The following is a 23,000-nucleotide window of genomic DNA, read 5'->3' as shown; positions in this document are numbered from 1 at the left end:
TTTTATTAGCATAACAGTTTATTAAAAGACAAATGAAATGACACCTCTAGATCTCAACACATACAGGATCTTATTAATAACATCACAAACAGATCCCAGAAGAAAAGGAGCTGCTATTAACCAATTCCCCCCTCTCTTGAAATAGGCTGTAATCCATCAACAACTCATCCTCAATCCATGGAGGATTAAGCATAATTTATGTGGAGTAGCATCAGGGCACTTGTTTTAATTTAAACAGATATACATACATGGTATAAAACAAATTCTCAAAAGTCATTAGCCTTGAATAAACTGGAAAAAAAAAGCAGTATTCTTTTTTAGTGAATAGACAAGACTGAGAATTTAAGTTCATTCAGCTCTAATCCTAATATTGTCTTGATTTGTATACAAAACTCTTCAGTACCAAAAAAGGTAGCGTGTTATATAGATTGGTTTGTTCACACTAATTTGAGGAATCATGGCAGCAACAGAACTCAAACAGTAACTCCCCAACTGATTTGAATTGAAAAGGCAAGAGCAGTATCATTCCAACTAATTTTTTAGGGATGGGGATTGGGGTGTGGGAAACTTCCCTAAAATAAGTTTCTTTAAACTGCAGTTAGAGATCCTTTATGCCTAAGGATGCTTGTCTGTTTGCCTAGTAAAAACCCTTTGTTAGAAATTCTGTCATTGGTATTTTTAATAAGATTACAATTATTTGGCCAATTTCAGAGTCATAATTCAAGTACAAGAAAGGTTATCCAAAGTTCCAATGTAGATTTATAAATGTGGTGGCTCCAATATAGCCATCTAGTGTCCTTCACTATTCCAGTTTTCATAATTCAATATCTCCTTCCTATTTTACATCACTAGGAGAAAAATACACACCAGAAAAAAGTCTACTATTTGGTATAATGCTTATTTTACTTTCCTAACTGTATTAACATGTTTACTTTAAAATTTCAGGTGCAAAACACTTGTTTAAAAAAGTCCTTGTCAAGATAAAAATTACCTTATAGACATAAATTTCCCCCACTTCTATGTTTAAATCTCCATTTCTAAAGTTACTAACATCTTTTTAAAAAACCTAAAATTGTATATAGTATTTCAAAACTATTTTACTTTAATAATGATAATAGGCTATGATAATAAACTAGTTGGTATATTATTTTGGCCTACTGCATTATAATTTTCATTCTTGTTATTAGCACTTGAATGATTCCATTCATGATTTCTAAAATCTTTATACCACAAGAAAAAAAAAAAGCCTAATTAGTTCATAGCCTAAAAGCTTTCTAGATCTAATTTCTTCCTTTTCGCAGTTCTTAAAGCCCAGTTTCAAATAAGGCATCACTAGAACAGATAAAACAGTAGTGGAAAAAAAGAGAAACATCAAAGAACAGAAAAATCAAAGTCCGAATCCTATCGATTGGATTTTTACCTTGTCACTGTGCAATCATTCCTTGAGCAGAACAGGGGTGTCCTTGTTTGCCTCAGTTGCCTGCCTTCCACTCAGACATCGGTCCAGGTTCAGCTTAGGCCCTCCATAAAGCACCTCCAAGTGCTGCCATGTGTTACTAGAAGAGTTAGCATATAGCCCACCTACTGGATTTAGTATTTAAGTCCCAGCACCTGGCCAGGGCCCTAGACTCCTGCATAGGTCCTCAGGATGTATTTGAGGTACTGTCTACACGGCTCATCTCTAGGAATACATAGAGGAAAACAAGAACATGAATACAGAGCACAAAGCTTGAATTTATCATTATAACTTCTAGGTTTAAGTCCCCCCCAAATTCACTACAACCCTATTCTCACTTTTATATTAAGCTCAGGGCTAACACCCCACGTGTTCTTAAGTGACAAATTACTAACCGAATACCCCTGCAGAGAATTACTTTTCTTGTTAAAATGTGGTCATGAGCATTAGAATAGTCTAATGAATTCATCTAATATTTTGACACCATTTAAAGATCACCATTTACCATGCTATAAATTTACCAGTAAATTTTGGCTTCAGTGTCTACTGATGTTTAAAAGCTATGTCAGTTTATCCAAATTTTGTTTTCCTTTGCTCCTTAAAAAAGTCAATTAGACATCTGTCAGTTTTACTGCTATCAGAGGCAACAGTCACTCAGTCTAGAGCTCTGCAGTAGGTCAACCTCGGCTTTGGCCTCAACCTTGGCTACCAGCTCTTTCACTTAGGTGAATCTGTGCACTCCCCTTCTAGAAGCAGAATCCAGTTCTGAGTCTGCTCTCAGACTAAGCTGTGGCTCTTAATCCTGGTCTCCCTACTATGGACAGTCATGTATGAAGCTAGCCAGGGGTTGAATCCTATTCATCTGAGGCCCTCTTCTCCCTTGCTTGCTCAGAGATCGTCTTTTTAATAGTCTATCCCCTTCACCTCTCTCTTGAATATTACCCTTTGACTCTAGGTGAACTCTACCCCTCTGGTTGTATGAGTTTTAACCATCGAGAGTGTACATACATTTCAATTAAATGACCATTTTAAGATATTCAGAATTTTGTACATTCATCAATAAGCAATACAAATATGCCTCAGTTAGACTCTAAAGTTCAGAGTAAACAAGACATTTTGTGTCAATAAAGTGTGTAAAATATCACCTAATCGACTAAATCAACCAAACCTTTGAGCAAGAAAGCAGATTCCTTTGGCTTTGGTTTCAGGCTTGATTCCTTTAAATACCAGCAATCAAAAAATCTTAACATGAAAGTACAGGCAGATTTCAAACCAAGCAGACAAGGTAAGATTTAAATTCTAGTGTATCTTCAGTATTTTTTACAAATGGCTTCCAAAAGCAGAATGTCTTATTTGTTCGGGTAGATAGGAGAAAAGCAAACCAGAACACAATTCAAGAATCTGCTAATTGCAGAAAGTTCCAGAATTGTTTATATCTACATTTTGGACAGAAATGGGAGGTAAAGGTCAAAGCCTGTTATTCTGTTCTTTTAAGAGATTTTCTAAATTCTTTGGACTCTTTTTTTTAATTCCCCCATGGTAAGGTTTGCTAAACTATAAAGTCATCTTGAACATGTACTCATTACTCTGTCACATGGCATTAGGTATTTACCATGATCTGGATTCAAAACTTGGCTCGGGTGAGGTACAAGACTGGGTTGAAAACAAATGACAACCAAGATACTTTGATTTTACTATTCCTATTCATCTAAGACTGGAGAGACAGAGCAAATATTTGTTACAAACAATAAACAAAAGAGACACAAATATAAACAGCAGTTAACATTTCTGAAATTCAAGACTTAAGTTCTAAATGGATGTCAAAACTCTAAGGACACTATTACATTTAATCGTGATGTAAATCACCTCAAAGAGAGAAATCTAGCTCCTGAGAAACTGCTTTAATGATAGGAGGGCATTTTTCATGTAAACTGATGGGCAGAGCTCTCTCAAAAGAAAATCAACACTTGCAGTTTATGGAACCAACAAGAAAGATGTTTAAAAGTCTCCCATTTCAGTAGATGTGCTATACACAGGGTTTGTTTCTCATAAACATACTGTTTAGAATGTAGGGATGGGTTAAAAATGATTTTGCACTTTCGTGGTTTTTATCTTGTTTGTTTAAAATGGTGTGCTAAATGTTTCAGTCTCATATAAACCAGTCTCCTAATCCAAAGTTTGGAAAATCTGGTTTTTTCCCTCACCCATAAAGGTCCAGATACAGAACTATAAGCTTTCAATGTTGGACATACTTTTCCAAAGAAAATATGTTGTATGAAGATGATGCTTCTAAATCCTTTTACACAATGGTTTTAGGTGGCCCAAAAAGCGAAAAGTGGTCACTGTCATCAGTATTTATTACACATCAACAGGGTGCGTAGCAGTGAGCATTAGTTTTGTTTTCACTAAAACATCGACAATTATTGATGGTTGTTTTGGAAGCATTCTGTCACTTCTGTGCATTTTTCTCCATTGGTCAATAAATTTTTTCTTACAGATTAAAAATGAATAGTAGCTTCTCAAATATGAGAAAGACTGTCAATTCCCAGTTTACTCTTGCTAAACACGGGAAGGAAAGAAAAATTCACTACTAAAAATGTTTAAGGGAAGCTGTCAATCATTCCTTTTTTGCAATCTGTCTGGAACAGTTTGCCTCAAGGTCACTTAAAAAGCTACATGAAATTGCTAAGTCAGCACTGTGCCTTTTCTCTGGCAAACTTGTCACTCACTGGCAATCAAACATAGCAGTTTAGAACAGATTCCATGGGAAACACAGTACATGAAAGTTAAAACAGAGCTTAATGGCAGATTAATACTCAGAAACAAGGACAGACAGGAATCACAGAAGAGACAGGGAGGATTCTCACTATGTTGACTGGCATGGAGAGCTCTTTTCTCACCTACTTACCCTAAACAAAAAGGCTGACTAAAAACATCAACTGTATCACACCATGAGCGTTCTGTATAATGTGGGACTGACTGGTAGGGTTTCCCAAACCTGCTCTGCCATCAGACTCCTGATAAGACTGTGCCAGAGAGGAACGATACTTTCCTGTAAAAAGCCAGAGATCTGACTGCCATCTGGAGAGCAAAGACGGGATAGAGAAGCTCAAGTGAGAACAAGCTTGTCTAGTTACTACCCTGCACTCCAGAAGCCTCTTGACTTGCTGTTACAAGAGAAGACATACATTCTTTCCCTAGTTCCTTTCTCCTCTCTCTCCAAAGAGCCATGCCAAACAGGCTCCAGCACCTCTTATGTACATGCCAGCTTTACCCCTTTACCTCCTGGAGAAGCAAGAGTTCAGATGCATATCTCCTAAAACAGGATGGTAATTAGGTTTGGGGCTACTTTACAGTTCAACAGATATTTAATTCCAAGAATATCTCATATTTGAGAGAAAACTTAAAACCACATTTTCTTTTTTTGATTCTGCCTAACTAAAAGCTCTGTTGCATTTCTGTATTTACAAAGGCCATCAACTTCAAAGGAAGAATTCTGCCTAGCCAAAAGGTTAAAATTTCTTGTGTGCAGCAATTTCCAGTTCCACAGTATAAAATGCTACACACTTGAAATTTTAATCTATTGGCTAGACAGGATTCTTCCTTCCATCTACCTTCTCAATCAATCACTGGAAAAATTCGGACCATTGGGAATATGTCTCTCTTTTTGATTCTGAGAGTCTTCTGCAAAAGTCATGGCTTCATATACACTATAAAAAAGAAGGTTTTCTTCATCCTTTTTGCAGTACTCTCCCCGGGCCAGGGAGTCCCTCACAGAGGGATTGCATTGAGCCAGCAGAACCTGGATGCCAATAGCTTCATAATCTCTGCGAACTTCTTTCAGTGTATGGATCCCTGCTGTATCTAAAAACTGTATTGCACTACAGTCAATCACGATTGTATGGAACTCTAAGGGATCATGGGAAAGTTGCACTGAAACTTCATCCTGGATTCCACTGGGTGTTACTGTTTCCCTTTTGATCTTTCTCTTTGCTGCCTTCCTCTGAGCTGCTTTTACTAAGACTGGGTTGAGAGTTTTTTTGTATAAGACAGACTTAAAATATTCTTTGTTTACATAGTAGAGAGGGGCCACAAAGCGGAAAATCTTGATGCCTGACTTGGCCTGAAGGTTCTTGTAGGCAGACATGGACTCAAAGACTTCAGAATCTTCCACCAGGCCAAGCAATGAAGCCTTTGGCTTCTGAGTGCGGAGGATGACACAAAACATAGAAAAACAAACCCCAGTAAGCAGGCCTATTTCAGTACTGATCAGTGCAGAGGACAGCATAGTAACAAACCAGATAACTGTGTCCATTCTGCTAATCCTCCACATCTGGGGCAGATCCTTAAATTTACATAGGGCTCCCCGGAGATTTACAATGGTGATCACACCAAGGACACTTTTCTGCAGGGAGAAGAACAAAGGAGCTATGACCAAGAGGACCAACAAAAGAACCAGAGCTGTCATCACACCAGAAACCTGAGTTTGACAGCCTGTGGATTCCTTCACCAGTGTCTTTGCAAGAGCTGCACTAGTAGTGAAGCAGTGGAAGAAGGAAGGGATGATATTGCAAAAGCCGATAGCGTACATTTCCTGATTAGCTTTGACTGTGTAGCCATGTTTCTTGGCAAACATCTCAGAAAGTGATACAGTGATAGCAAACCCAATGATAGCAATAGCTATTGCATCTACAGCCACTCTAGGAATTAAGTTCCAGTCAGGTGCTTTGGGTGGCATAAACCCAGTGGGAATATGCCCAGCAATACTGGTGCCATATTTCTCATTCAGTTTTCCAAAATGAGAGGCTAATGTGGCTGCCACAATAACAAAGAGTTCAACAGGAATCGGTGCCTTAAGCTTGGACTTGAAGCGCTCGTTGAGTTCTTTGGTTGGCAAAAGAACCAAAAGGCACAAAAGGCTGGTGATGAGATCACAGATATTGGTCTTACGGATGTTTCTGAAGACATGTATCCAAGTAGTGATGAGTGATCCCACTCCAGCGCTCCGAGGAAGGCTGAGTCCGAGGAGGTACTTGACTTGAGATGTAAGAATAGTGAAGGAGGCACCAGTGACAAATCCACCCAGCAAGGCATCGGAGAGGTAGACTGAAACAAAGCCCACTTGAAAGAAGCCCATTGCTACCTAGAAGAAAGGATATACAAGTGTTAAATATAAATGGAAAAGACCTTATAAATCCTATATTCCCCTAGTATTTCTTTGTGTGGAGACACTCTACCAGAGCACCACAGAATGTCAGAGCTAGAAACAAAAACACAATCATTTATCAATTCTCTCATTTTACAAAGAGAGGGCTCATTTTACTGACACTCAGAGGCCTGAACAAGTTGCCCAAGGTCACAGTGTTACTAACTAGCCCAGACAAGAAGTCAGGATTCCTACTTTCTTGTTCAATGTTTCTTAAACTTGAATAAGGTTCAGATTGCTTTGAAAAAGAAAAAGTTTCCCAAGGATCTATGAGAAATCATAAAGATGCAAACTGGAAAAATTCTAACTTAAAAAACATTTATTTTTCTTTAAATCATGTTATCATTACTGTAAAAGTAAAGTTTTTACTGATAAAACAAAAAACTAGATTCACATCAAAATGGAATCACACTTTAAAAATTATAGAACTCTCTTTAATCTAACTTAAAACTGAGAACGATTTTCAGCCTATGTATATGTGGTTATACCATACTGCCTTCCATGTTAATTCTACATCCTCAAAGATACAATATTTTATTTCTTTTTCCTCTTCCCAATTAATTCTTCCTCAAAATTCTATTGTACCCTTCCTCATTCTTGGTGAGGCATACTAATGAAAAAGTAAAAATGAACTCAGGACACGACTCTTCTGTTCACCAGCCTCTTCTCCCTCGCCTCCTACCCAGGCACCTAATAGAGTGAGCTACTCTCCTGCGCCCCATATTGGTTCAAAATGTCTCTAACAGAGAAGAGGGTTAATGCTGGCACTGGGTCCTGAATGCCAAAAGGCACAGGCATGATGGAAATGGCAGATCAATGGATTCTGTGGAGACCCAAGAACTTCATTTCTAATCCTTCTCCTGGCTGATAGTATGAAATAGAGGTCCCCAACTTGTTTCCTCCCCAACAGTCCGAGAAAACTACAAACTTTAGTGAGAGTCACTGACTAGAGCAGCAATTCTAAAAGAAAGGGGGAAGTCACCTACAGTTTAAAAAACTTGCACTCTTCCTCTCCCAACCCCCAGTCACCCTCTTGCCTGTTAGTGCTGACTCTGCCAATAACCAACCACAAGTAACTTCAAGCAAATCTGATAGTTCTTATTATATAAAATTAAGAAGTTGAACTAGGTGGTCTGAGGTCCTGTTCTGGTCTAAATTTTTACAAACAAATAATTAAATTCTAGCTGACTGACATTAACTAGTTAAAAGGCAGGCTGAAGTTGAGAAAATAGAAGCAGGCTTATCTTACTTGTGGAGTCAAACCAGGGTTTAAATTTTGGCACTACCTCTTCCATATCCTGTGCACTCAATAAATGATAGCTTTAATTATTATGATTGCTAAGATCCCTGACAGAACTGAGACTTCATGTATAGTGATTTCTTTGCCAGAAAGAATCACTTATTCCATCGTTTCTTACCTGATAAACTCCAGCCACAAAGGTTACAGTGCTGCCAACTACAATTGCATAGCAACTTCTGTCACATGTCTTGTCTGGTATCTGGTTTACCAATGAGCTCTCATTTGAAGCAGCATGGACAGTGTCATAGCCAGCTATGTATAGTTCTCGGTCAACTACTTCACCAATCATAAGGCACAGTATTCCAAAAATGCCCACAGAGATGTGACGGGAGGTACCCAAAATGAAATAAATGAGGCTGGCAAAAAACGATGTGTACAGACCATAGATAGGTTCTTGGCCAGCCAAGAGAGAATAAGCGATGGATTGGGGCACCAATAAGATGCCCACAATCAAGCCAGACATCACATCTCCTAAAATGTTTTTCTTCAGATCATATTTTGGGAGCCACTGCAAAACAGGAAGGAAACCAAAAATGGTATTTTTGGCTTTGGTTGAACTGCACTGGCAGCTCTTCTCTAGTTTTTTGATAACAAACTTCTTGAAGTTATTATCTGATTTCTCTTGAGGCTCCAAATGGATCCTAGGGTGTCTAAAAAGATTACTGGGCTCAAACTGCCAGAAGTCATTACGTGATTCCTCTTCAGGCTCCAGATGGATCCCAGATGGAGCTCTGTACTGGTCATTTCCTTTAACTGAGTCCTTGGGTGAAAGGTCATTTTGATCTTCATTTTTCAAAGACATTTCTGGAGACAGATGTTTCAGCCTCCTATCCCAGAGAAAACAGCAGGGTTAACTTAATTCTGTAATTCTCAGTACGCACATATTTTAACAGTCCTACTTGTCATGCATTAGAGTTAACAGGAGTTCAATTTGGGGGTAGGTATCTTTTGTTCACGTTCCTTAGTTGAGCCTCATTTGTCTTGACTCAGGAAAAAAGAATCAGACCGTAAACAACCAAGTTAAAGCAAACAATTTACGGAGTACAGGGCTGCCCAAAAGTATAAACTATCAAGGATTCTCCCCGACCTCTGCTGGCACCTTATGCAGTTTTTTCCTTCAGGGTAGCCCATCTACTCCTTTCTACCTGCTACTATCTTACTTTCAGGTTTTTTACTCTGAGGAATTCTGCAAAAGAGGTTCTGGTCTCAAACCTTGACAACTACCTTACCTGCAAAAGTCCCTGAAACAAGGAAGATGACTGATTTTTTTTTAGAGGTGGGGCCCTTTTAAAATAACCTACTAGCTATTGAAAATAAACAGAAAAGAAATGTGAGTGACAGAGTAAACTTAAATGTTTTGGGAAATTAAAAAAAAAAAAAAAGGACAGGATGCCTTTGGATCTTTGAACAACATATTCTAGTTTGGTAGAAAAGAAGAGTCAAGTTGATAAGGGACTGCTGAAGGAAACAAAGCACCAGTATGGGGTGGACTGATGGGGCAGGTGTCTGATACGTGCTCTGAAAGGTTTTGGTCTACTCATTCTACTTTGTGTAGTAGAGAGTCACATCTGTCCTGTGTGCAGGATCTATAAACATGCAAAGACAGATTTGCTTTATTATTCCAAGTACACACTCTGAAACATAAGCTGAACAGAGGAATGATGGTGCCCAACACATCAACTTGGAGGGTGATCCAGGTGACCCTGCATCTCTGGGTCCTAAAGCACAAAACCAGGGCCATATGACCTGTCACTAAAAACTATAGGAAAACATAGAAGGTAGAAACAAGTAAAGAGAGAGAAGGGACAACAACAACAAAAATAAGTCTTGTAGTAAAAGAGAAGGAAAAAGAAACAGGCCTTCAGAGGAACAGAGTGTCAACTGGCAAATACTTCACAAATCATTGTCTTTGTGTTAGCTGTTTGCAATGGCACCCCACTCCAGTACTCTTGCCTGGAAAATCCCATGGACAGAGGAGCCTGGTGGGCTGTGGTCCATGGGGTTGGTAAGAGTCAGACACGACTGAGCAACTTCACTTTCACTTTTCACTTTCATGCATTGGAGAAGGAAATGGCAACCCACTCCAGTGCTCTTGCCTGGAGAGTCCCGGGGACCGGGGAGCCTGGTGGGCTGCCGTCTATGGGGTTGCACAGAGTCAGACAGGACTGAAGTGACTTAGCAGTAGCAGTAGCTTAGAATGGCCATCAAACTCTTGCCTACCAAGATCCTAACCATTTTAAAAATCCAGTTAAAAATTCTTTCTCTTCTTCAAAGCACTGACCAATCTTCCTCAGCCCAAATGAATCTTAATTAACTGGCACTTCACGCCTGTACTACAGTACTAACCACACTCTTATATTAAGGAAGAGTCTCCCCAGCTCCTGGGGGAAAAGATATCTTGTTCATCTTTATAATCATCAACAATGTACAGTAACTGTGAGACAGCAGGCTTACAAAATGTTTGAATGAAGGAAAGAATAAATGAATAAACAAATTTATGAGTGTGGCCAATAAGAGGTAAAATAATATTAAATACAGAGAAGGCAATGGCACGCCACTCCAGTATTCTTGCCTGGAAAATCCCAAGGACGGAGGAGCCTGGTAGGCTGCAGTCCATGGGGTCGCTAAGAGTCGGATACGACTGAGCAACTTCACTTTCACTTTTCACTTTCATGCATTGGAGAAGGAAATGGCAACCCACTCCAGGTTCTTGCCTGGAGAATCCCAGGGACAGGGGAGCCTGGTGGGCTGTCGTTTATGGGGTCGCACAGAGTCGGACATGACTGAAGTGACTTAGCATAGCATAGCATAATATTAAATAAAGGACTCACGGAGTTTTCCATTTCAGAACTGACAAAAAGATAGGCCCTTGTGAGGTTCCATAAGCCTAATATTGCCAAGACGCCATAATCCAGGACCCATGACCCATTCAAGAACATAGTATTTGTAAAAGCAATCCACATTAATTTTGGTTAGGATAAAAGGACTATAGCTGGTCATCCCACTGAACAAGAGTAAAATAACAGTTACATTGATGGTCTTGTTAAACAAACAAGGAAAAAAAGAACAGATTTAGATGACTGCTTACCTGAGCAAGTCAATCAGACTGATGAAAACACACAGCAGCTCTTCATCCCTCAATGCAACTGGTCCATACCTTTCTTCTCACTTTCTACTTTCAGGCCAAGCTTGCTTGAGTGCATTCCTTACATCATTCTATTTTGGAATAGCTCTTAGTGATTTCTGGGTCAAAAGGCTTTTCCAAACCTAAGGTATGCAAAAGAGGCATAAGAAAAACTAATAAAATTCAAATCTTGCCCTATATGACAGCTAGCTGGAAAGGAAAAGGTAAAAATTAATAATACAAGTGTGACAGAGTGAGGAAACTGTAAGGAAGAACTGAGATGAAATACGAAAAGTGAGAAACACAGTAACAGAGATAATGAATGCCTCTGACAGGACCATGAGACCTGACAAAGCCAAAGAAAGAATCGATGAAACTGAAGATAGGTCGATAGACATTACCCAACCTAAAACAGAGAAAAACAGAACTTTTAAAAAATCAAAAACAATAAGAGAACATTCAAGAGTGGTGGCGTGTATTAAATAAACAAATTTATGCATAATTAGAATCTCAAAAGGGGAAGACATAGAGTGGGAAGAAGGAATATTTGAAGACATAATAGTCAAGAATCTTCCAAAATTAATGACAGACACCAAACTACAGATCCAAGAATCTCAGAGGACACTAAGGACAAATATAAAACGAAACCAAACAACACAGCACCATACACCTACACAGATCGTATTCAAACTGCTGAAAACAAAGACAAAAATAAAATTCTGAAGACAGCCAAAGGAAGGAAAAAAAAAAACAAACATGCTAAATATAGCAACAAAGATATGAATTATAGCAGACTTCTTTTTGGAAACCATATAAGCCAGAAGATGGAGTGATACTTTTATCACAGAAATATAACTGTTAACCCAGAAAAAAACATTTTTTGAAGGATGAAGAAGAAATAAAAACTTTTCTCAGACAAACATGAAGAGAATTTATTGCCAGCAGACCAGCACTACTACTACTACTACACACACATACACCAGACAAAACTCAGGTGTGCACAATACACAACAAAGAAAGTCTAGAAAATGGAACACATGAAAATAAAATTTGTTTTTAATTAAAACTCTTTAATTGCTCTAAAAGATAACTGCCTAAAGCAAAAATAGAAATGCATTTTGTTTATAGCACATGCAAAATAAAAAGCATAAGAGTACAAATTACGGCAGGCAGAATTAAGAATTCTAAGATCTTGTACTATATATGAAGTAGTACAATACTATGAAGGAAGATGTATACTGTAAACTCAAGGGTAACCACTAAATTTTTTAAGATATAAATAAGAAGCTACTTGTGGAGATAACATAGAATTGTAAAAAAATTCTCATATTAACCCAAATGAAAAATGAGACCCAAAACAGAACACATTGAAAATAGCTGGTAACATAGTAGAATTTAATTCAAACATATTAAAAAAATCACATTTAGTGTGAATAGTCTACACATACCAATTAAATAGATTGCCAGATATGATTTAAAAAGACCCAATTATATGCTGTCTATAAGAAACCCACTTTAAATATAAAGATGCAGATTATAATAAAGTGAAATGACTTACAGTAATTCATGTAGCTTGTAAGTAACTTAACCAGATAATAAAATCCAGATTTTAAGACTCTAAGAATAGCTCTTTTTTTGAGCATGTTACTATCCATGTCACTAATTAGCTTTCTTTAACTTCACTTATCTCTAAACACTTTGAAATTCAGGTACCCTACAGATCCCAGTTTCACCTACTTGCTACCCAAAATGACCTAGCACTGACACCAACAAACTTGTGTCCAACTCTCCTCTGTGTTCATGGCCGTGGTCCTTTCCCATCTCCAGCTCTCAAAAACTGAGGTGGAGATAAAACAGGTATTCACTCACAAGCAGTCCTAGAAGTGGAACTGATTTAGCCATCAGTTTGAATCCAAATACGATCTATAGCCTTTTACTGATCCTAGTTACCATCTAGAATCCTTCTCAAAACTACTTTTTTCCCTTTTTTCAAGCCTATTTTAAATCCCCCCCCCCAAAAAACATTAAAAAATATCTTAAACTAAATTGTAGGTATGATCTCTGTATGGATTAAGCTCCTTAAGAGCAAGTTTCATTCTGGTTCATCTCTGTATCCCCTACTGTGTCCAAGTATATGCTTTCCAAAACCGGAATGAAAATATTTGCTAAATAAATAACTGAAATACAGAAAAGGTAGGATGCAAAGCAGTATTTATTTTCAGGTGGAAATATCTACTTTGGAAATAGCTACATTTTTCAAGTATCCTTTTTTTTTGCACAAAAATCCTCTCATTCCCTCAAGCCTGTTACTGCTTAATTATAGTATTCACCAACTGCTTCATGAAAATTAAGAAATTACAGTGTTTATCCTTGAAATATAGCCGATAGCCAGACCCCCCATTTTTAAAAAGTTGGAATACCTACTCTGTATTCCATGAAATTTAATAAAATAGGATTCTCCTGTATCATACAGGATAATCTCTTCCTTTATCAACATTGATGTTTGACAGTGAGGGATAAAAAAGGCTCAAAAGGAAAACTCTTGAACCTTTCACATTATCTTGCAGGAACTGGAGAAAAATAACCAACAAAATATTTGAAAAATACATTTACACATTCATATACTAAAGTATAATGGCAGTTCAGGCAACACAGAAAGAACATTTCTGTACTTCCTTCTTTGATCAGGCACGTGAAGTTGTGACTACTTGGTTCTCTTTTTCTGGTGATGAAACAGCAGCCCTGGCACTGTTTTCCATGTGAATTACTGATTCTGGGAAGGATTGAGGGCAGGAGGAGGAGGAGGCAACAGAGGATTAGATAGCTGGACGGCAACACAGACTCAGTGGACATGAATTGGAGCAAACTCCGGGAGACAGTGAAGGACAGGCAAGCCTGGTGTGCTGCAGTCCATGGGGTCGCACAGAGTTGGACACAACTGAGCGACTGAACAACAACAAAGAGCACTGGACTAAAAAGGAGGGACATCCCTTCCATGTAAGCCTGACCGCACTCGGCCAACTTCTTTTTGGAATTTTGCAGATATAAGAGAAACAATGTCTACTTTTTGGTTAGTAATTATAGCATATTTTAACCAATAGTGTATATAAAACAGTTTTTCAATTTGTGAAATTGAAATGCCTTTTTGGAAGGCAATAGTCTTCAGAGATTGGTAAAGTCTCCCTCTGAAGCATAATGATTCCATATTCATGCTTTGCTCTACTGTACTTTAGACTCTAACTGTATATTCTCTAACTGTATATTAGACAACTCACTGTTAAATACACTCGAAGCTGCCAACTACTATGATCAGAGCATCTAAGCAGGGAAGAAACCTGCAAGAGATGAACAGTTTAGCAAGGCTTCAAGGGAACAACGTACCTACCTGGGCTCTGAAGTCTGGGTCAGAAATGAAAGAATGAAGACTTGGAAAATGGATGAGGGAGAAGAAAACACAAACAGCAATAGTTCTGGGGTTGGAGGGAAAGAATGAGAAATTAGTATGACACGTTTAAACCACCAGGTGCATATGGAAGGTCAGTGAGAGAGAAAGCGGCAAAGGTACTGTGGGCTTGGTATGCCCGGTAAGAAAGGCAGACTTTCACGTGCAGACAGCGCACAAGCCCTGGAGGTTTCTGAGAAAATCACTTACTGTATCACTCATTTGATAATAATTATCTATTATCTCATTACATCTTCTGGTCTGTTATGCTATTTAATTCTTTTTCAACTAAGTAATTAGTATTTTACTTTTCTGCCCTTTATGAATAAAAATTAGTTTTAAGATTATTTAAAAACAAAAAAACTAAACCATAAACAGGTAAAACCAAGACAGAGTCTCCATTTACACAGTTCCATCTGATCCTCTAGCTCACTGTTGTCAGATAAGTTCAGGGAAGATCACGACATTGTACAGCCTGGGAAGCTAAAAGGATGAGCTAAAGCTTCTGTATCTAGCTCCATCCCATCCATGGGTGCCTACAACCAGGATGGCTCAGCCCTGGCCACTGATCCAGCCCTCTGCCGCAGACTAAGAAGTTCAAGTACTATGAGATGAAAATTCAGACCTGTCTTTGTTCTGTGGGCCTGCACCCCTGCTTATTCCACAAATGTTCCTAAGTGTCAACAAGCCTTTCAAGGATGGACTGGTTAACTTTCTATGTGAGCTCCTAGAGACTGAGTTCAGTTCAGTCGCTCAGTCATGTCCGACTCTTTGCGACCCCATGAATCGCAGCAGGCCAGGCCTCCCTGTCCATCACCATCTCCCGGAGTTCACTCAGACTCACGTCCATCAAGTCAGTGATGCCATCCAGCCATCTCATCCTCTGTCATCCCCTTCTCCTCCTGCCCCCAATCTCTCCCAGCATCAGAGTCTTTTCCAATGATTCAACCCTTCACATGAGGTGGCCAAAGTATTGGAGTTTCAGCTTTAGCATCATTCCTTCCAAAGAAATCCCAGGGCTGATCTCCTTCAGAATGGACTGGTTGGATCTCCTTGCAGTCCAAGGGACTCTCAAGAGTCTTCTCCAACACCACAGTTCAAAAGCATCAATTCTTCGGCACTCAGCCTTCTTCACAGTCCAACTCTCACATCCATACATGACCACAGGAAAAACCACAGCCTTGACTAGACGGACCTTTGTTGGCAAAGTAATGTCTCTGCTTTTGAATATGCTATCTAGGTTGGTCATAACTTTTCTTCCAAGGAGTAAGCATCTTTTAATTTCATGGCTGCAGTCACCATCTGCAGTGATGTTGGAGCCCCCAAAAATAAAGTCTGACACTGTTTCCACTGTTTCCCCATCTATTTCCCATGAAGTGATGGGACCAGATGCCATGATCTTCCTTTTCTGAATGTCAAGCTTTAAGCCAACTTTTTCAATCTCCAGTTTCACTTTCAGCAATAGGCTTTTTAGTTCCTCTTCACTTTCTGCCATAAGGGTGGTGTCATCTGCATATCTGAGGTTATTGATATTTCTCCTGGCAATCTTGATTCCAGAGATTGAGTACTGGTCTCCTTATCTACTCCGAGCTAACCACTGTGCTAGACACAGTGCATCAGAACCTAGACTACAAATCTAGGGGTCGATTTTGCTTTTGTTCACCCCCTCACATGCCCCTCCCCCTCACTCCCCGTCTGCTCTACCTTAAATATATCCATCCTCTCCCCACTGTCCGTAGTATCTGGAATCCAGTTACTTCTTACTTCCCTCCACCATCAGATCTCAACTGGGCTACTCCAACAGCTAATAATATCTAAACCCTGTCCAACTCTCCACCCTCATTTCCTACTGGCCTTCTTGCTGTTATTTGGAACATGCCAAATATATGCCAAGTTTGTTCCAGGCAGAGAAGTTGAGCAAGTGCAGAGACCTTAATAAGGAAACACACACTCAGATCTTGCAGGCCTTTTCTCATTCTTCAGGCCTCAGCTTATATATCATTTCCATATAATGGCCTTCCTTGACCATACCAAATAATACTGCCACTCCTCTCAAAAATCCTTATCTGGCTTTATTTTCTTCACAGAACTTTCATAGACTTTTGCAATTATATTGTGCATTTATACTTATAAAAAATGTTATTTATAGTCTTTTTCATACCTACTGTATCCCCAATAAGAACAAAGCTTAGCACATAGCAGGAGATCAATAAATTAATATGAAAATGGATAAGAAACCCAGTTTCTACCCACAATCAGTGGGTTAAGACAGATTTATAAACAGATAAACTATAACACTCTAAGTGCCATAACAGAGGTTTGCCATACTCTGAGAATAGAGAATAGGCTGTAGGTCAATGTGAGGAAGTTGCAAAGTAGGTAAGAAAAGAAAAGAAACTCAGGCAAGTGGAAGGTCCCAGAAAAATCCAAGACCCAGGAAAAAGTCACCTAGCTTGCCAGATTTCTGGAGTGAAACTGCAGAAGGTAAGACTGGAGTGCAAAACAGGTCCTTATGTAATCCCAAGAAGCCTGGACTTCATCCTGTAAGCTATGGCGGAAAGGACATAAACTCCAAGACAGGGCAGGAAAGGAGGTTTGATATTTCAGAGGTGCAACTAGACAAAAGATGATGCTTGCAGAAAAGGGATACATCTAAGATGAACTCTGAGGTGGGCCACATACAAGGATAGTGCATGGGACTGTGGAGGACAGAATGGAAAGACAGGAAGCAACAAAAAGGTTGCCTTATATGTCATAGGTTTGAGATTTTTAGATATCCAAATGAGGATATCCAGTAAGCAATTAGGAATGGGCATTTTGGGGACTTTCCTGGTGGTTCAGTAGTTAGGACTCTGGCCTTCCACTACAGGGATCGTGCATTTGATCCCTGGTCAGAAAAAAGAAAACTGGGGGTGTCAAGCATAGGAGAGAAGCCAAAATTGAAAAAAATAAATGAGGAGGGGAAGAGAACATAGATCATCGGCACATAAACAGAATCTCATTTTTCTCTAAATTCTCATTGTTTGGATGTTCAATAAATGTCTGTTGAATATACATTTTATCTTTTCAACTAGATTAAAAATTATTCAAGGAGCTACTTTATGCTTTTTGTGAACTCTCACAATACCTTGCATAGGACTGAGCACCCAAGAGGCATGTACTAAGTTTTCTGTTGATGGATAGATTGGTTTTTATTTTTTTTAATTATTTTAACAAAAAAATTTTTTTCAAAAATAATTCTTAACTTTTAAAACTTGATTGTTTCTTTGAAACATAATTGATGCATTGCATTGGGAATGTAAAATGGTAAAAACACTGCAGAAAACAGTTTGGTAGTTACTCAAACAGTTACACAGGATTACTATATAACCCAACAATTCCACTCCTAGGTATATCCCCCAAAGAACTAAAAACAGGGACCAAATACCTGTACACAAACGTTCACAACAGTATTAGTCACAAGAGTCAAAAGGCAGAAATAACCCAAGTATCTGTTAATAGATGAATGGAAAAAAAACTGGTCTAGGCCACACAATGAAATATTACTTAGCCAATTAAAAGAAATAAAGCTCAGATACTCTTCATCTACAGCAAAGATGAGTGAAAGAAGCCAGACACAAAAGGACACATACTATATAATTCCACTTATACTTAATGTTACTGAACATTTAAAATGGTTAATATGGCCAATGTTATGCTATATATAATTTAATATATACAAAACCAGGAGCGAGCATAGCATTGCATCTTACACTGTACATGAAATGATATAATATCACTTGAAGGCAAACTGTGATAGTTACAGATGCTATAAACTCTAAAGCAATCCCATTAATAACAAAAAGTTATGGCAAATAAACAATGGAGATAAAATGGGATCACAGAAAATAGTAAATAATCCAAAAGAAGACAGAGAAGGGTGGACTTCTCTGGTGGTCCAGCAGTTAAGACTCCATGTATCCAATGCAGGGGATATGGGTTTAATCCCGGGTCAGGGAACTAATATCCCACATGCCATGTCGTCACAGGCAAAAAAAAAAAAAAAAGACAAAGAAGGGGATATAAACAGTTATTATATAAAATAACCTCTATCTAACGTTTGTGGAAAACTTGAGAAGTCTTAACATTAACCTAATATTAATGTGAACAAAAAGTCTCTTTTCCTAAGTGGAAAATCTCAGTTAAACTAGGCTGGAATAGGTGTGGACTGTGTTGCTTGGAAATAATTTTCCAGTACTCACACAGCTTTTAAGCAGTAGAATCATGATGAGAATCAAGACCTATCTGATTCAAGCCTACTCTGTCTCTGAACAGCTTATTTTGAAACCTTTCAAATATTCAGAAACACTGAATGAATGATACATGAACACTGGTTATTCATAACTCACCCGTTGAACAATTCACCAATTGTTAATGTTTTGCTATATCTGTACTACTTTTGCACTCTTTACACATACCAGTTGGTTTGTTTGGTAATTTTTCTCTCAACTATTTGAAAGTTGCAGACACACTTCAGCCTTAAACACTGAATAGAACCAATGTTTTTAACCACCATCCCATGCTGCCTCTTCTTCAAAAGGAGCATTCATTAACAACATGACATCAAATCATTTGGATACACTCTTCAAAAATCTGCAATAACTCTCTACCTCCTTGAATATAGTCAAATAACTTTAGTCTTCTCTCTGTGAATAAGCCTGCAGCTGCCTTTCTCTTGTTTCTTTTCATGCACCAGTGTTCCAATCACCCGTCCATGAAAATACTAAACAGCCTTTGTCCTTTGGGGCCCTTGCTCATGTCATTCCTTAGTCTGGGATGCCTTTCCCTTCTGTCTCCATCTGTCTTAGTCCTTTTTCTAATCTTTTAAGTCCCACCTCAAATGCCATAGAAGAAGGGGGCTGAAATTTCACAGGCTATGTTTCTCCAACAAATGACATGACATTTAGCACCCAAGTCGCTCAAGTTTACATGTCTCTCAAACACGAGTACCATTTCAGGACAGACACCAAGTCATCCCAGTGTCTACATACCCAGAATCTAACGCAATGCCTCCAACTTGCTATGTATGGCTATGATTTATGTTTATTGAAATGAAGAAAAAGGTGAAGTTCCAAGTAAATATAGTGAAGACCAAAAAAAAGAAAAATTCCCGGACTTCCCTGGTGGCACAGTGGATAAGAATTTGCCTGCTAATGCAGGGAAGATGGGTTTGATCCCTGGTCTGGAGAGACTCCACATACGGAGGGGAAAGTAAGCCCGTGTGCCACAACCAATGAAGCCCATGTGCCTAGAGCCTGTGCTCCCCAAGAAGAAAAGCCACTGCAATGAGCAGCCTCCGCTTACCGCAACTAAAGAAAGTCAGTGCAAAGCAACCAAGACCCAGAGCAGCCAAAAATTTTTAAAAATAAATAACTTAAAAAAAAAACCTTCCTGGGGCTTCCCTGGTGGCTCAGTGGTAAAGATTTTTTGCCTGCCAATGCAGGAGATGTGGGTTTGATCCCTGATCCATGAAGATCCCACATGCCTCCGAGCAACTAAGCCTGTGCGCCCCAACTATTGAGCCTGTGCTTTAGAGTCTGTGCTCCTTAATAAGAGAAATCACTGCAATGAGAAGCCCAAGCACCACAACTAGAGAAAAGCCCGAGCAACAACGAAGACCCAGCACAGCCAAACTTATATAAATAATTTTTTTAAATTCCCTACTTTTCAGTTATCACAAATGATTAACAATGTCCATTAATTCTGTGATGTAAAAAGAACCACCACCATAAGGCTTACATCAGTAGTATAAGCACTATAATATATTCTTTCTCTTATAAAGCCCATTATAAGACAAAATAATAAAATACCCAAGAGGAAAATAACTTACTGTAAAACCATGGTAAAATAATTAAATAGTTCCTTGCACAGCACTACATTGCTTTCAAAAAATTTCACCTAAATAAGAAAAAAAGAAAAAAAATTTTAATAAAAATTTAGTAAGATTTCATCAGCATCTTCCACTTGCCTCCTCAGTAAATCTGAAAATAGAATACGAATTCCTATTCTCCAGTATGAGAAAAATCAAAGTTTAGTCACTTGTTCAACTGGTAGAACCAGATTCTCAATCCTCATTTTCCAATTTCCAAGCTTAGCTCTCTTCTAAAACACATGGACCCCAATTTTGTTTCCTTGCTAAGAGGTCTTAGGAGCTAGTTATAAGCAGTAATTTTGTGGCCAAGTACTCAACTCATTTCTGAGTCTATTATTAATTTTGATAATTAATGCAGTTTGCAACTGTATCCCCTGTACCTTAAAACTGTACAGCACCTAATAAGAGCTTAACAAGTATTTGTTAAGCAAATGGATGAATAACAGTTTATGAGCTATGTTGGTAAAAAGGGAATTACTCCTCCCTCTCCACCCTCACACACCATAACCAAGTTTGTGTCAAGAAATTAGTTTGGGAAGCATCTATCTGACGGTTTATACCCATTAAAAGTAACATCAATTCTCAAAAGGACCCCTAGTGAATCTAATTTAGATCTTGTCAAATCCCAATACATCATCTCTAGATCTTCCTCCAGGAAGCAGCAAATTATATTACAATGACACCCAACACGGAGATCTGTTAAGATGGAGATTCTCAGACAAACCCAGGGTTGAGATTCAAGACAGCCCCTTGGGTGATTCTGAGTAAGTAGACTGTGGGCCATATTTCAAGAATCACTAGGTATGTTCTGAAGTCAGAAAGAACTCTAATCAGATCCCAGCCACACTGTTCAACATCTGTATGGCACCAAGGGAAAAAACTTCATTTTACTCAGCATTAATTTCTCACCTGTAAAATGGAGATAACATTACATAACTTGCAGTGTTGTTTTAAAACGAAGCCAAGTACCTAGCACAGTGCCTAGCACATAGCATTTGCTTAAAAAATGACAGCTACTAGTCTTCATCCTTTGAGATTACTGAAGAGGAAAAAAAAAATGGACTTATTTCTTGCCAACAGCTTTGGCTCTCCATTTCTCATTCACTCAACTTTTGAAGACAAGAACTTCCGCTTAACTCAGTATTTGATATCACATTAGTTCCAGATTTCACATAAAGAGCCCCAGGAATGAGGAAAAAAGGTTCTAGAATGAGTGCCAGAGAGGAGTGCCATTAAGTCTTGAATGCTTCTAACTCACCGTAGACCAACAATCTGCGCAAAGAAGGGGCCCAGTCTAATAGCCTATGAGTTTGAAGAGCTGGGTACAAGTCCTAGTTCTGCAAATGACTTGCTGTGTGACTTTCAGCAAGGCTCTGTCCCTTTCTGTGTCCTTTCAGTGTCTCCATCTCACCAGCGAAAGGATTTCAACTTCAGTCTATGAATCTCAAAGAAGTAGAGGTATGATTTGTACTTAACCTGGTATGTAGTTTTTAAAACCAAGAAATCAAGTCCTCTCTCCTGTCCAAGGCTCAGTTTACCCATCTGAAGTGGTAAGGGTGGCCCTCATCTCCTCGGTCCTGCTCCCAGATATCGGGGTTCCGGATGGCACAAGGAGGACTCCGGAGGAAGACCCGTGCCTTCACCTACGAGCTGAGGACCACCCGGCGCGTTAGATGGGATGAAGGACGAACAGACCTCAAGCGCAGGAGCTGGGTCGGGTTCACTGGATGGGGATGTGGGGCTTCGACGCTAGCCCTGCCTCCGCCCCTGCCGACAGAGGAAATAACCCCGAGGCACGCCCACCTCTCACGGCCCAGCCACGACTGCCCGCAGCGACCGTTGGCGAGGGCTTCCTCCCACCACAACGTGGGACACAGGCGAAGACGACTCCAAGAGGAGCCCGCTGACCGCGCGGAGGCCAGAACTGCTCACTCTCCCCGGTCTCCAGTCCCTCCCCTCGCCTCACCTCTAGAGTCTCTGCCGTACCGTGCGACCCGGCTCCAAGGCGCGTCCTCCGCCGTGGCTGGACTGAGGCGGTAGCGTGGCGCGAGCGGAGGTAGCCCCCTGCCGGGCCCGGGCTCCCTTTAACCCACCAGTTCCCTTGCCCGCCCATCGCCCTGCCCCAGGAGGAGGTGTGGCCCGGCCGGGCGGGACTGAGGCAAGCGGTGAGCAGGCACCCGCCGGGAGGTGAGGAAGGCGACTATAGAGCGAAAATTCAGCCTGCGCCGTCACGTGGCACTGCGACAGAGCGACGCGGCTATCAGCCAATGACGCGGCCAGAACCGGCAAGAGTGCCGCCCCCAAGCCGCTTTCCTCCTCGCGATTGGCTGTACTGTACAGAAGAAGCCACGCGTTCCTGATTATAAAGGAGATTTTGCCTGTTGGAAGTGGGCAGATCACGGTTCCTCCGGCTTAACGTTTAGGGTAATGCGAGGACTCACTATCGGGCGAGACGTGGAAATGCTCTAAGGACAGCTTAAACTGTTCTTCCTTTAAGAGGGGTATCGTTTTCACCTTCGACTTTTTGGCACCCCCCCTCTTTTATTGATAGAGAAAAAAAG

The 23,000-nt window shown here is 39.7% G+C and overlaps 2 protein-coding genes across 8 annotated transcripts in view; one reads left to right on the top strand and one right to left on the bottom strand.

The window, feature by feature from the left end:
• SLC26A2 (solute carrier family 26 (anion exchanger), member 2) lies at positions 1–22,682 on the bottom strand. 7 transcript variants are annotated; one of them, XM_010850544.1, is made up of 5 exons: positions 22,426–22,682; positions 20,398–20,465; positions 11,051–11,229; positions 8,081–8,789; positions 1–6,599 (listed from the first exon to the last, which is right to left on the bottom strand). In XM_010850544.1, exons 4-5 carry the CDS (start codon positions 8,762–8,764, stop codon positions 5,079–5,081), a joined length of 2,205 nt encoding a protein of 734 aa, XP_010848846.1. In that variant the 5' UTR covers positions 8,765–8,789; positions 11,051–11,229; positions 20,398–20,465; positions 22,426–22,682; the 3' UTR covers positions 1–5,078. The 7 variants fall into 7 exon arrangements, with proteins under 7 accessions (XP_010848846.1, XP_010848843.1, XP_010848848.1 ...); XM_010850541.1 differs by having other exon boundaries at positions 22,406–22,681; XM_010850546.1 differs by lacking the exon at positions 22,426–22,682 and adding an exon at positions 22,135–22,399.
• Positions 1–23,000, top strand: part of PDE6A (phosphodiesterase 6A, cGMP-specific, rod, alpha) — a 126,417-nt gene that overhangs the window by 13,126 nt on the left and 90,291 nt on the right. The gene's annotated exons all lie outside the window — the stretch shown is intronic.

The sequence above is a fragment of the Bison bison genome, unplaced genomic scaffold, assembly GCF_000754665.1.
Source record: "Bison bison bison isolate TAMUID 2011002044 unplaced genomic scaffold, Bison_UMD1.0 scf7180017864291, whole genome shotgun sequence".
NCBI lineage: Eukaryota > Metazoa > Chordata > Mammalia > Artiodactyla > Bovidae > Bison > Bison bison.
The sequence above is the reverse complement of the archived record's forward strand: the minus strand, read 5'-3'. Positions and strand labels throughout refer to the sequence as shown.

Coding starts and splice junctions, on each gene's coding strand:
- SLC26A2 (XM_010850544.1), bottom strand. CDS start 8,764: ATGTCTTTGAAAAATGAAGATCAAAATGACCTTTCACCCAAGGACTCA. Junction 6,600..8,080: donor TTGTGGCTGGAGTTTATCAG/GTAAGAAACGAT, acceptor CCTTTCTTCTAG/GTAGCAATGGGCTTCTTTCA.